Below are 14,519 nucleotides of genomic sequence, written 5' to 3' on the forward strand. Positions count from 1 at the left end.
ACTGTGACTTGCAACGTCCAAAGTCTCCTGGGATAACCAAACACATCCATACATGTAAGTTGTGTCATAAAAACCCTTTATGATTGTATGTGAAGAGGACGATTGTGTACATAAATTGGTTACGGAATAGATGATACACAATGTCTAGGTCAACAGTCACTAGGGTGACCACTAATGGTCCACAGTGACTAGGTCAACACTGAACAAGGGTCAAAATACCTTAGGTCAACACTGCCAAAAGGTCAACACAAGCTTATGGTCACCATTGACAAGCTTGACAGTCACAAGGTCATTTATGTGTTTTTCATGATTTTTTGCTGTCTATGTAATCATACGTCATCAACGTAAACAGATGGAGCCAGGGGTGCGTGCACACGACACGCTCACGCGTGCCCCGTGGCTACGGAGCTTTCTCCACCGCCTCCCCCGGTGACCCTCGCTGCCTCGACACCCCCCCCCCCCCCCCTGTCTCCCCGAAGGGACCTGCAGTGCCGCCGTCAAGAGACTGGGATGCGCGTGGGTGTGAGACGCACGCGCATCCCAGTTCAATGTAGCCCCTGTCCGCCGGCGCTCGCCATAGGGGATGCTCTGGCGAGCTCCGGCGAAGGATGGCAGGGGCTACATCTGTATATGTACCTCTTCGCTTGCCATGTTTCAAGCACGGTGCCTCACTGCACTCGGAAGAGTATTATATTCCCACTCTATGCCCGCTTGGATAGTAAAGTATGAAAAACCACAATTTTTTTAAAAAAAACTCATGTCGACCTTGTCTATGTTGACCATAAGCTTGTGTCGACCTAAGGTACGTTGACCCTTTTTAGTAGTCCACCTAGTGACTGTTGACCTAGGCATTGTCTATTCCCTGACTGCATACCGATAAAATTGCAAGTAGCCCTTTCCAATGTCCATCTCTATTCGGAATTCCTGCTGATGCTTGTTTTCTTCCTATACTATAACACCAGAATCACAGAAGGGTTCCCCAATCAACTTGATGGAGTACTCTAATATTGCAACCGACTGTCCATTTGCAGATGAGATGACACCAGAGGGTGAGAAGAACATTGACCTTGTCCTTGTGAGATATAAGTTCATTCATCTTTCAAGCAATTGTCAATTACTGAAAAACGCATATTGGCTCGAAGCTATTACATTACTGCCACCCTCGTACAGTTGGCCCAGCAGATCTTCTTTGAGCAAGCAGCTTTTAGAGTCTCAATGTGAACTTGTAATGCAATTTATACAAAAGTTTAAATCCATAAAGCACCGTGGGGTAGATTTATCGTAATCAGTTTAACGTTCCTTAAGAGACTCGACCCGCTGTACCGTATTATCGTGGTGAAGCGGGTCCTGTTATCGGCAGCATGTATTATTATTATGACATCTATGCCGCTTGCTGGTCCTCTGCGTCTTCAAATTAAAACAGCGCATGCGCCGGTTATCGTACGCATGGGATGCTGTATACCTGGGCGCATGCGCTGTCTTAATTTGAAGACGCCGAAGACCAGCAAGCAGGCGGAGCATTAGAAGGCTGGAGCAGTGCCAAAAAAAGCTGCCAATCCTCTACGGGGCTGCATAAGGAACAAAGCCCCACATCGCCGGATAATACATCTAGTAAGATCCCGGCGCACTATTTAAAATCTAAAAGCGCCGGTAAGTCCGCTGCCCCGGAGCGCCGCCGATAAAGTACCCGCATCGCGGGTGTCATACATCAGGGGAAGCTCTAGCCCCTGCCATAACACACGGGGATAGCACAAATACCCCAAATGATCGCATTTGATCGCATGATGCACAGGTTCACGCTGTCGTGTCCCATGAGGGTGCAAAAGACAGCACCCACAATGCATTCCAACACGGCAATATAGACAAGCAGGGGCATATCCGGACATAAAAACTCCCTTTCTCCTAAGTGTCCCATCCGTCCTTTGTGCTGTCTATCGATACAACATAAAATAAACCTTGCGTACACCTTTCCAATGATACAACATTATATGTACTCACTTGTGTCATCTCTCTGATGGAAGTGATACTGTCCAGCGCTTTCATAACTCTGTCATAGTTCTTTTTCTGTAGAAGGATAAATACAGCTGTTTCAGTGATGAAGTAGACGGAAAATGGAATTGCAGTGTGTTAGGCAGAGAGAGCATTCCGGCCCGGTCCTGTGGGAGCGCACTGCACGATATCCCAGTGTCAGAATATTAATTACTACAGGCAGAACCACTGCATGCGCACACGCGCGCACACACACACACACACACACACACACAGGAAGCATCACGCATTGGCGGTAGAAGGGAGACATTGATTTAGGATTACATTGATTTGGAAGTGTAAATTACTTTCTCTATCTAATCTCTGTCACACAGGGTGGGTGGACTTTAAATAATTTAAATGCCTCAGCAATACCTGTTACAGTCCCTGATGTCAGCGTTATAACAACTTGTATGGGGCTAAAGGGCTTTTTTTGCCCATCCCCCCATCTAATTTCAGATGTCTTCATTGGGTTACAGGATGGTGCTGCAGGGATGTCAGCCTGTAACCTATAGTTATATTAGGTTATTTACAGATTCTAGAAATAGGACGTCTGACTGATTTTGCCTGTAGATAACACATTATTGCTGCCATATGACAATGAATTCCAGTGTTTCCATGGTTACAGATGTTACAGTGGACGGTGATGTCATTTCTTTATCATATGGCTGTCAAATGGCAGCGACAGTTGTCAGTGATTCTGAGTTGGGAGTAAAGCAGGAAAGCAAGGTACTCTACACCTGGAACAAATCATGTTGTTATGTAAGACGTGCACAAACATTCATTGTTTGTGTATGCAGGGTGAATACTTTCTGCTTTTGCATGTAGCACACACACACACACACATGCTTGACCGCTGTATTTTTGGGATGGCTATGCACTATGTGATTTATCAGGTTGATGCGATAATCAACACAATTCTGCTTCTAATGGAAGGTCCTGATATTGGTGCTACTCTGGTGAATTTGCATCTGTATGCCCAAAATGTTGGTGATGTAGTCCATACCCTCCAACATGACCCATTCCATTAGGTACAAAACGCTCTCTTCCAGGACTCCCTTCACAGTGTCGGATCCAGAGGTGGAGCTGCAGCACAGTACAATATTCAATTAGGGGACCACACCAATTGCCAGTGAGTCCCGGGCGGTGATGTTTGACAGTACTTGAGGTGGCAGTTGGTGCGACTCTTATTTAAACTGGATTGTGCTGCAGCCCCACCTCTGTTACTGCCACTGGCAAGGAAGCCCAGGAACAGAGCATTATGGTGGAAAAAACCATAGGTAATAAGGTAAGAATGCTCACACACTGCACCATATTGAGGTGGTTTGGACAATATCTTCTGGCAACTCTAACCGATTCGTTAATCAATTTTGAGTGTCACTGCCCATTTTTGGGCCTCTTCATCGATGTTTGATTAAAACTCCCGTGTCTACATCACTACACTGAAACCAGTCCAATCACCTGATTGCCAGATCATCCCAATAATTGTGAGTGTGTATCTACTGTAGCTTTACAGTACACTGCAATTTATATTGGAATTAAGACACACCCCTCCCAAATTCAAGCTCATGCTACATCTGCCCCATCTGCAGTGCAGCATAGTATTACCCAGAGGCAGTTATTTCTTATTTTTGGTTTGGCTCCCAAGTCAGTATCAGCCATTGTGTGTGTCTGAGCTTCCAACAGGCAGTATCAGTACTATGATTTTAAAAAGGCAACCTATTTTTGAGTCGGGGATTTATACCATACCTGGGCCCATAGATACAATACATGGATAAGGAACATTAGGGCAGATGTAGTAAGCCTGGTGAAGAGATAAAGGAGGTTATTCGTCCAGCCGCCCGCCCCACCTCACTCGCCGAATTTGCCCGCACGGCTGTGAATGGATGTTTTGCATAAACATCCATTCGCAGCCTTGTGGGCGAGGACCACATCATTCGATGGTCGCCGTCCATCGAATGATGTGGAACGAGCACGTAAAACTAAGACACTCTCAGGTGTCCTCGTACAGGGTGGGCACCTGACATCCGGAGATGTCAGCTGCCCAACCCCGCAGCCGCGTCACTGCCTCATTTCCATGGGAACACCCAGCGTTTTTAAGGGAGGACCCATGAAACGTTGGGCGTTCCCACGTGTGCGTCCATCTGCCGCCACCCCATGCTCCCCGCCTGCACTGCTGGGATGCCCGTTGGCATCCAGTGTCTGCACATGCACAGAAATGTGCATGCGCAGATGCCAAACATCAATCCCCCATGCGAGAGCCCAGGGGAGCGAACGGACCTGGATAATGTCCAAAGTAGAGATAAAGGGGAAGGTGATAATGCAACAGCCAAACAACCCCTAAATGTCATTTTTAAAACATAGCGGATTGGCTGGTGCATTATCACCTACTTTACACTTTATCTCTCCACTTTATCTCTCCACCCGGATTAATACATCTGCCCCTTTAACACAAAAAATGTCAAACAAACATAAATTGTAGATTCCAGATGATGGACACACACACATTTATAAACTAGTGTTAGATATACACCGGCATGACTGTAAACAATATAAGTATACACAGGATAAGGGGATACATACTTACTCTTGGATTAAAGGCCAGGGTCTGAGAATCATTAGGGTCTACCACCGAAGGATATGGCTCAAATATAACAACCTTCCTTGGAGAGTCCAACGCAGAGCGACACATTGACACTAGGAGGTCTACAACCTGGGAGAGGGGTGAGAAATAATAGGCTTCCAATTTTATATTAGATTACTGTACAGCATACATTATTTATATTTACTAGTTCATGATAATGTAGCAAATCTATAAGAGAGAAGTGATAAAGTGCCTGGTACTTTATCACCGACCAATCAGCTCCTCACTGTTAAGTTACAGGCTGGGTTTAAAAAGGGACAGTTTGGAGCTGATTGGCTGGTGATAAAGTACCAGGCACCTTATCACTTCTCCTCCCTCATCACTGCTTTATATATCTACCCCTCAGTTCCTCTCATTACCACTAAACTCCTAAAAGACTTCTCCTGTGCCATTGATTACTTATGCAGGGGTGGACTAGGATTGCACTTCAGCCCCAGCATCCCTGTGTTCCCACAGCCATGCCTCATGGGGGTGTGTCACAAAACATGGGTGTGGCCTCGCAGCATGCCCAACTCTCTGCATGTCGGCCAAGTAGAGCGCCAGGAGGCAAAGCTGCTCTGCAGGACCTTTAGGCCGGACTGGACCATCAGGTAATCAGCTCTTCTGGAATTTGGCAGAAGTCCAGTCCAGCCCGGCACCTATGGATTTCATACCCAATCAGGATCTCTAAACCTGTCAAATCTCTAAATGCTCTTTGAAAAGCTCATTTCTTAATAGAAACCCTGGTCATAACAAAGGGCGTGTGACCAGAGCATCCAAGTTAGGTCAAGGAGGTCCTCCAGTCTTTAACCCATGGCCCCCTTTTGCAGATTGCTGGGTGTGGTCTTCTAATGATCCCGGATCTTTCTGCTCCAGGTGTTCTGTGATGTCATGATGTCACATGCACCTAGGGGCATATCCACCCTGTTATGGCACTGACAGAAAAGGATATTGGGTCGACCAACTTGAGGTAGACATGCATTCGGTTGACACCTGAAATAGGTAGAGATTGTCAAGGTCTATTTTATTCTCCCACCACGCCATAGTAGATGGTAGGTCATGAAATACCGCCTGTTGGCATTAGTGTCGGCTAATGTTTGTGTTAACTTTAGACCCTGTCGACCGTCACCTTACCCATGTCGTCCCATTTAAGGTGTTAACCTAAGGCCTGTCAAGCTTCAGTGACCCAATGCATGCATGTCGACCTTAATGGTAATGACCGTATGCCGACAGAACCTACCCGACCCTCATCTCTACTTCTGATCTCTACTTCTGATACTGGTACATCCTAATTCCTGCCAATCACCACAGGCCCACCCTGTTTCCTTGGTTCAGTCACGATGCAGATTTGATGTAGAGTGCCTTAACCCCTTTAGTGGTGTTTTTTTTTTTTTTTTTAGGGAGCGCTCCCCACAGGGCAGGGTTGTTTTGAGAGTGCTCCCTAAAAAAAACAAAAGAAAAACACAGCTGAGTGTCCAATGGCCGGGCAGCACCGCTGAACACTATATCAGCAGCTGCCTGGCCCTGCCCCGCACACAGCTGGCAACCCAGGTGTGTGCGGTGTGACGTTACAAGGTCACCTCGCACACAGCCATGGGGGGGGGGGGGGGGAGGTGGGGCCGGGCAGCAGGATCCAGGCAGCGGTTGAAGCTGAGTTCAGCACTCAGCTCAGCGACGCTGCCCGGAGCTAAGCAGCTCAGACAGTGGCAATCCCGAGAATTTTCTAGGTTTGCCAGTCTGAGCATAAGCTGGAAAAAATTCTCGGGAGTGCCAGGGAAGGGCACTAGTCTATTGTTTCATTTTTTTAATAGTCTATTGCTTTTTTATGCAAAATAGTTACATACTGCATATAGCAAATTGGTATAGACCCTTTACAAAGTAACATTACTTTTACATACCTGAGCACCGGTTGCAATTTCATCTGCAGCTTCATTCATTACCCCTAGTGTCTGAAAAGCGAATACACACAGTTCCCGCTCACACACAGTGGGCTGTCAGAAGACAGATGTGACAATAATTAGTTATACAGTATGCACATACCATTGAAAAAACAGAGTTTTGCAAACAAGTTTCAATAAATAACTGGTAATATAATAAAAATAAAATAATAATAATACTAATAATAATAATAATCTTGATAATAACAACAGCAAAATAGAATCAAAAGTGAGAAAATGTCAAACTAAAAAAACAACTACAAATAATCAAATGTTCCTATCAGGGATGCTGTAAGAATGGGGACAAAGGTCAACAAGGTTCTCCACACAAAGCACAGAGAATGCAGGTACGCAGCAGATCAGTTTAGTACAAACAAGCCCACTCTCTTAAAATGCAGTTTGTCGAGAATCATGTAAAAAGAGAATGAACCAGTGGCGTAACTATAAATTTGGGCGCCCCCCGCCGCACCCCCGCCCGCAGCCTTACCTGTCTTGCTGGTCCCGTCCCGGCTCCCTTGCTGGCTTCATTCTTCTGCTAGTGAGACGGACCAACACAAAATGTCAGCCCCCATACAGCAGACAGTTTCAGAGAACTGTCTGCTATATGGGGCGGACATTTTATTGTGGTCCGACTCACTAGCAGAAGAATGAAGCCAGCAAGGGAGCCGGGACGGGACCAGTGAAGTCAGGTAAGGCTGGAATGAACCATTAGTGAAGGGACTTGGGGGGAAGGCGGTCGTGGTATAAATGGTCTAGGTCAACAGTCACTAACACCAACAGTCACCAGACAAGCGTCAACCATCAAATGATTATTTTTCTCCCTGTTTGCCTCGGAAATGTCTGAGACCAGGGTGCCGGCGTCACGCCTGTGTTCGCATGGGGACCACCAGGACCACCAGGACTGCCATCAGGAGTTTTGGGGCCCGGGACTCATTTCCAGTCTGGGCCCCCACCTCCCCCTCCTCACTTGACTTACCGTAACCCGGCTCCTGCTACCCCGGATGCCCGGTGCACAGGCTTCTTCAACTCAAGATGCCGGTGGCAAATTAAAATGCAGCACCGGCTGGTGAGCCAATCAGAGCTCGCGTACAGGCAGCTGCTCTGATTGGCTGCCGGTATGCAAGCTTTGATTGGCTCAAAAGCGGGTGCAGCATTTTAATTGTCTGCCGGCGTCGTGGGTTGAATAAGCCTGTTCTCTGGGCAGCTCAGCGGAGGGAGTTGGGGGGGGGGGGTTGCGGTGGGCAAAATTAGCTGCCCAGACCCTTCCAAAGGCCTGGGCCCGGGAAAGCTACCCACAGCACTCCCCTTGGCGGACCTGGGGACCACCAGTGTTTTTCTGGGCAAACCCACCATTTTTGTGGAAACGCTGGGTGTCCCCATGCGCCAGCCCTTTTCCCATCCCCCCTCTGTGCGAGCCACAGCAGATCAAACAGGTGCTAATGAGGGACTCCAGGTACTTTAGAAGAGCACCAGGACGGCATAAGCAACAATCCTAGACATACTGCCAGTACTCAGCAAGCATTGTCCTTAAATGAATCTTTAAAAACCACAAATTGTACTCGTACCATCTGTACTAGCTCTCAGAAGAGTCCGTGGCTGGAAATCATGTCTGCGCATTTGCAGTAATCACACAAGTGACTGTTGTTTGTTTATCTCTGTTTCGGAGACGTATTGCAGTGGTTGCGTATGATTCCTCCCCGTACAGCCGGCACCCTGACAAGTCTCCGATAACATATTGATTTGGACAAAAACTTAAATTAGAGTTTTGTTTTGCTAATAGGAGACAGCAATTTTCCAGTCATTTCTTAGTGACTATGAAACGGAATGTGACAACAACTGCAGATATTATTGGACGGGATAGATTTTAGATGGCCCTCGATGTGTCAATTTAAACTTTTTAGATGACATAAAAGGAAAACTCCAATTCTGCAATATTTAGTTTAGTCACCAGCCCCATCCTCTCTGTTTGTTATAGTGACTCCATGGATGCACAGAGGGTGGGTCAACAATAGCTGTGCACACGTGTAATTACATCTGTCTTTAGACATATCTTATATACTAAGCATAGGGCAACGATAATTATGAAGGCTATGAATCCAAGCAAACAATTTGGGGTGCTCCAACCGGAGAGCTGGGCACAGACTGTTATAGCGGAGAATGGGTCAGATTCTCTAAGCTTCAAAAGTGATAAAATGGAGAGTAATAAACAACCGACCAATCAGCTCCTGCCTGACATTTTTCAAACACAGTCTGTGACATGTCAGGCAGGAGCTGATTGGCTGGCTGTTAATCACTCTCCATTTTATCACTTTTGAAGCTTAGTGCATCTGGCCCTTTATCTGCTTTTACTTCTGTACACATGCTGACGAATATGGCCAACTTGCTAAATGGTTGCTAAACATTATTATTACTGCAATACTTAATGCAATATGCAACTGGAGATCAGATCAGTTGTTAAACTGAGCCCGCACAGGTACTCTATCGGCAGGGCCATCTTAATAGTATTGTAGGCCCTGGGCAAAGCAATGCATTGGGCCCCCTACCCAGTGGCGGATTCAGGGGGGGGGCACCCGGGCACGTGCCCCCCTGTCATTCATTTTGTAGATGAGGACCAGAGCTTTCCAACGAGCCCAGCCCCATGTCTCTAGCCCCCCGGGAACCGGAGATATCGCCTGGCAAAGCTGTAACATTTTTTCCCCATAGGATAATATGGGACCCGTCAATTCCGACCCCCACCCGGTTCCGACGGCTGCTAGTTCCCCCCCTGGCATCACAGGAGCTTGTGGTTGATGTCATTCAATTCCAAATCGCTGGGCCTTCAATATGATATCAGGTTGGTCCATATCGGTCAATCGGTTCCAGAGATATAGCGTGTAAATCGATTTTTTTTATTTTTGAAATGTAATTTCATGGCTGTTCATGTTCTTTGAGGGCAGATTACTCTGGAACCAAACGTTCCAGTTTCACTGGACCAAAATCATTCAAAGCCCACTCAAAAGTTCTTCAATATGATACTTGTCTCATGTAAATGGGTCAGTTAGTTCCGAAGATATAGCCGTTTAAATGAGATAACTGGTTAAAGGGGGGGAGGGGTGGTTTTCTCTCCCCCTCAGACCAGAAAATGCAGGCTGGTGTAAAAGGGGCCAACCTGGGAATGCATTTTCTGGTGTGAAATGGGTATTATTTCAAATAGCTGGGACCTGCAGTGCTCGGAATACAGCCAGGTTCTGCCACTGTCAGTGGCTATCACTTCTGCCTGGCGGCGGCTGTCCCCCATTTACCACGAGCATGTATTCCCCATTGGTAATGAGCATGTAATCCCACATGGCAACGAGCATGGAACCTCTGGCAATGAGCATGGAACCCTTGGCAATGAGCATGTAGATAAGCAGCACTTACTGTATGTAGCATAATTTTTAAAAGGCATTATGGTGTTTGGCATAATACATAATGGACATCATGCCGTGTAACTTAACGTGCAATGGACATTATGGTGTAAATGTTTAATGCGCGCCTTTGGTGGATAATGTCCCTGTTTATGAATCGTATTGTGAATTTTGTCTTAATCTGTGTGGCATTATGTGAATTCTGGCTCAATCCGTGTGGCATTATGTGAATTTTGTCTCAATCCGTGTGGCATTATGTGAATTTTGGCTCAATACGTGTGGCATTATGTGAATTTTGGCTCAATCCATGTGGCATTATGTGAATTTTGGCTCAATCCATATGGCATCTTATGAATTTGGCTCAATCCGTGTGGCATTATGTGAATTTTGACACAATCCATGTGGCATTATGTGAATTTTGGCTCAATCCATTTGGCATTTTGTGAATTTTGGCTCAATCCGTGTGTTATTATGTAAATTTTGGCTCAATCCGTGTGGCATTATGTGAATTTTGACACAATCCATGTGGCATTGTTTGAGTTTTGGCTCATTCCATTTGGCATCATGTGTAAGGGGCAAGTATAATGGGGTCTAGTATTTTGTAGCATAATGTGTAGAAGTTGTATATGGTGTTGTACACTACACTCAAGGACATGCCCCCTGTTGAGTGGCCACACCCCCTTTTCCAGAGCGCGCCTTCGGCGCGCGCACAACTACATCCTTCACTTTTATTGCCATGGTGGGCCTATTTTTAATCCCATTGCCACCCTCTCTCTGCCGCTCTCTTAGCATGTACACTGGCACCACTAACACTGGCCCTTCCCCACCTAAACCCTCTTTTATCATGGTGCCCCCCCTGTCATTTTATCCTGGATCCGCCCCTGCCCCTACCCGCCCATTAACAGGAACTTTTTTTAAAGCACGCCCTTCCTGTAGCCCTCTCCATCTCTCCACTTGCTTCCATACAATGAATGGCTGTCCGCACCATGATTGGTGAATAGCACAATCACACACTGTCAGCCATTCACCAATCAGCATGCTGACAGCCAATTACTGTCTGGTTGCGGGCTGGGAAGCAGGAAGAGAACTCTGGACTCTGATTGGTGGATAGCTCCAGCAATCCACCAATCAGCATGCTGATAGCCATTCCCTGTCTGGCTGCAGGCTGGGAAGCAGGAAGAGAATGCTGACTGGCTGCTCTGATATTCTCTACTACCTCGCAAACAAGCTCAGGAGGCAGATGCGCACAGCCCAATCTATCTCTGCTCGAAGGCCCCTAGAATTGCTGGGCCCTTGGGCAGCTGACCATTAAGCCCATACGTTAAGACGACCCTGACTATTGGATACTAACCAACATTGCACGCTGTGAGCGGCTCCGGGTCTCAGCAGGTGCCTGCGGCCATATACCGACAAGCAGGGGCGAATTTAGGGGTCAGGCCGCCCCTAGGCACAACATTTCTGTGCCGCCCCCCCCCCCCCCTATTTTAATGTAATCATATATGTATATACATTGTTATTTATATATTTCATTAAAATTTAACTGTAGCCCACCTTAATATTTTTTTAGCACTCTGGACTGCTCACTGTACGGAGGACCCGGAGGGAGGCACTTATTAGTACAGTGATTAGCACAGTGTCTCTGTCAGTCTCTCTCCGGCTCACACACTGTGACTGACTGAGCGCAGGGAGGATCTGCGCGCCGCTCAGCTGCTGGATACACAGCAGCCAATAGACTGTGTGTGTGTGTAGAGTAGCCAATGGGCGGGAGCCGGCAGCAGAGAGCCTGAGCCATTTTCGGACACGGAGGGGGACCGTCGGACCCAGCCACTAAGCGGTGATGTAATGTGCATGGCAGAGTGGGTGGGCAGCGGCAGGTGACGAGCGGCGCTGCCGCCGACATATGATAATTCATGTCTGCGGCGGTGGCGCTCGTCACTCGGCGCTGCCCACCTGCTCTGCCATGCTGCTATTTAACAGAATGTCAGCCTGCCTGCCGCCCTTAATTGGTGCCGCCCTGAAGCCGGTGCCTCACGGGCCTAGGCACAAATTCGGCCCTGCCGACAAGCATGCTACTGTTGCTAATGGACTGGTCACATATGATCCTGCTCTCCTACTAACCCCTAACATAAGGGGTGTCCCTCCCCCCGTTTTTAATGGATCTGTTAATCTTGGTCTGTGCGAGGGATACGGGACAGAGCTTGTTGAGATTTGCTGTTGCGGGGCCCCCAATTGCAGCCTGTCATATTTAAAATTAAAAAATCTGCAAAGGAAATTCCGCTAATTGGAATCATTACTATCATAACTATCTCTGGATTATCGGTCTGTATTTAACAGAACAAATTGAATTCTTACCAGATAATAGTGTCATTATTAAATTTGAATTAGGTTTGAGCCTTTAATAATGATTTCATTCTACAAATTTACTGTTATATTGTGGTACCAAATAAATTGTTATGGTTTTTTACATTTTTAAATGTGTCATTTGCACTCTCTTTATTTATGATTACTTGAACCCTTAACCTTATGCATCAAATCTTATTTATTTATAAACTGTAAGTTCATTTTTTATTATTACCCAGTCTTGTCTATGACTATTTATTACTGTGTCCCCCGTTGTAAAACTCATAAGAATAGGCTGACACTATACATGAATTCAGACTTGATCTCAGGGCTGCAAATCTTTGGAACCCAGCGATCATTTAGTCGCCTCCCCATTAGAGTGGAAACCCCCTATGCACGGGTGCCGGACGGCTCCCCGACAGTCGTGATTCCGACAGTCATTCCTCCGACGTCGGAATCCCGACTGCTCCCTCGTGGGGGTCCACGAATCCCGACTGTCGGGCTACTATACCACACCCCTATGCACAACTTACTCAGTGATGCAATGGCTGTAGGGAGATCAGGGCAGCTGCTGATGTCAGCATCCTTCCCTGCCAACAGCCAGGATCTGCCTGCAGTTTTCCCAGAAAACAGGGTGCCACCCACAAATGCCCAGCGCCTGTCAATCATCTTGCAAATGGCCATCGATTGACACTCCCAGAAAATGGCCGATAACCAACCACAAACGGTGACGTTCTGTCAATGAGACAATTTGAAAAATATTTGTAAAAACTCTGATGTTTGTTGCCGGCTGGCATGGCATGAGCAGTTCTTTGGTAAATCGGTCTCCTTGCAAAATTGCAGGGCTGCGATCAAGTCTGAATAAGCCCCTTAGGGCCTACAGTAAGTCAGCACAAAAGCAAAATCATTCTCTAAAGGGCAAAACCATGTGCACTGCAGGTGAGGCAAATGTAACATGCCGAGAGAGTTAGATTTGGTGGGGTGTGTTTAAAATCTAAGTAAAGCAGACAGAATTTACCCTGCACAGACACAAAATAACTCAAACACAAATCTAACTCTACAATGGATTGGATAGAGGTCTAAGCGACTACAAATACCTGTATAAGAAACGTGTTTCTTTTTTAAAACATATAAGAATTTATTTTATACATATAAAAAATAGAGATGTGCAGGCTCTGATTTACTCTGATTTCAAAGCAGGATCTTATTGGCTATCAACTATCAACAACTGTCATGTGATTTGGGAAAGCCAATAATATCCTGCTTTAAAATCAGAGTAAATCAGAGTAAATCAGAACCTGCACATCTCTAATAAAAAATGCACAATAGCATTGAATATAAGAACAAAACAGTACAAGAAATTAAGCATAGAAAAATAACAATATAAAAAGTGCGAAGCACATTAAAAAATTGCCTACATGTGTTATCGCTAAAAAAATTGGAGATATACTGAAAAGTTATAAGATTAAGGGCGAGATGTATCAAATGGAAAATGCGGTAAAACCCCGGTTTTACCTCATTTTCCAATGTATCAAAAATGATACAGCACTGAAGGGTATCGCCACCTTTGGGGGGCGATACCCTATAAAATGCCTATGGGCTTCTTTTCGCCGCCCGCCGACGCAAACCCGCCGATTCGCCGACCCCCCCTCTGGCTTACCTTCCTGAAGGGTCCTCCTGGACCCCAGAATGTAAGCTCTGCCTCCCCCTAGTGAAGCAGCCGGACATCCTTCCGGCTGCAGGGGGGAGGAGGAAGCGCCGGGGACAGCATGCATAGCTGTCCCCGGCATGAGGGGAGAGCGTGGCGGCAGGGAGGTGACGGAGACCCCCCGCACACCAGTGTACAGGTATCGTGGGGGGCCTCTGTCACCGCACCGCGATGCCAGCCGCATATGTTAGTACATATGCGGCAGCATCGCGGCAGGGGGGCGGCGAAGGGCGGCGATGTATTTTAATACATCCCGCCCTAAGTGTAAAAGCAGAACTTATCTATTTATGGAGGAGTCAGCAGGCAGTACCCAACGCGTTTCGTCATTTAAGACTTCATCAAATCTAACTCTATCTGCATATGTTACATCTGCCCCACCTGCAGTGCACATGGTTTTTGTCCATTATAAAAAAGCTTTTGCTCTTGCACCATGCTAAATCAGGCCCTTAATAATATTATGACTTCACAGTTATATATGCCTATAAATGATATGACTT

At 46.6% G+C, this 14,519-nt stretch overlaps 1 protein-coding gene across 1 annotated transcript in view; it reads right to left on the bottom strand.

Moving 5' to 3' along the window:
- Positions 1-14,519, bottom strand: part of PARP8 (poly(ADP-ribose) polymerase family member 8) — a 199,658-nt gene that overhangs the window by 35,516 nt on the left and 149,623 nt on the right. The window contains exons 15-17 of the mRNA XM_083153875.1: positions 6,550-6,642; positions 4,616-4,741; positions 1,999-2,064 (exon numbers count right to left, since the gene is read on the bottom strand). Coding sequence (XP_083010001.1) covers positions 1,999-2,064; positions 4,616-4,741; positions 6,550-6,642 — 285 coding nt within the window. The remainder of the gene's footprint in view (positions 1-1,998; positions 2,065-4,615; positions 4,742-6,549; positions 6,643-14,519) is intronic.

The sequence above is a fragment of the Crinia signifera genome, chromosome 1, assembly GCF_055691185.1.
Source record: "Crinia signifera chromosome 1, ASM5569118v1, whole genome shotgun sequence".
NCBI classification, from domain to species: Eukaryota; Metazoa; Chordata; class Amphibia; order Anura; family Myobatrachidae; genus Crinia; species Crinia signifera.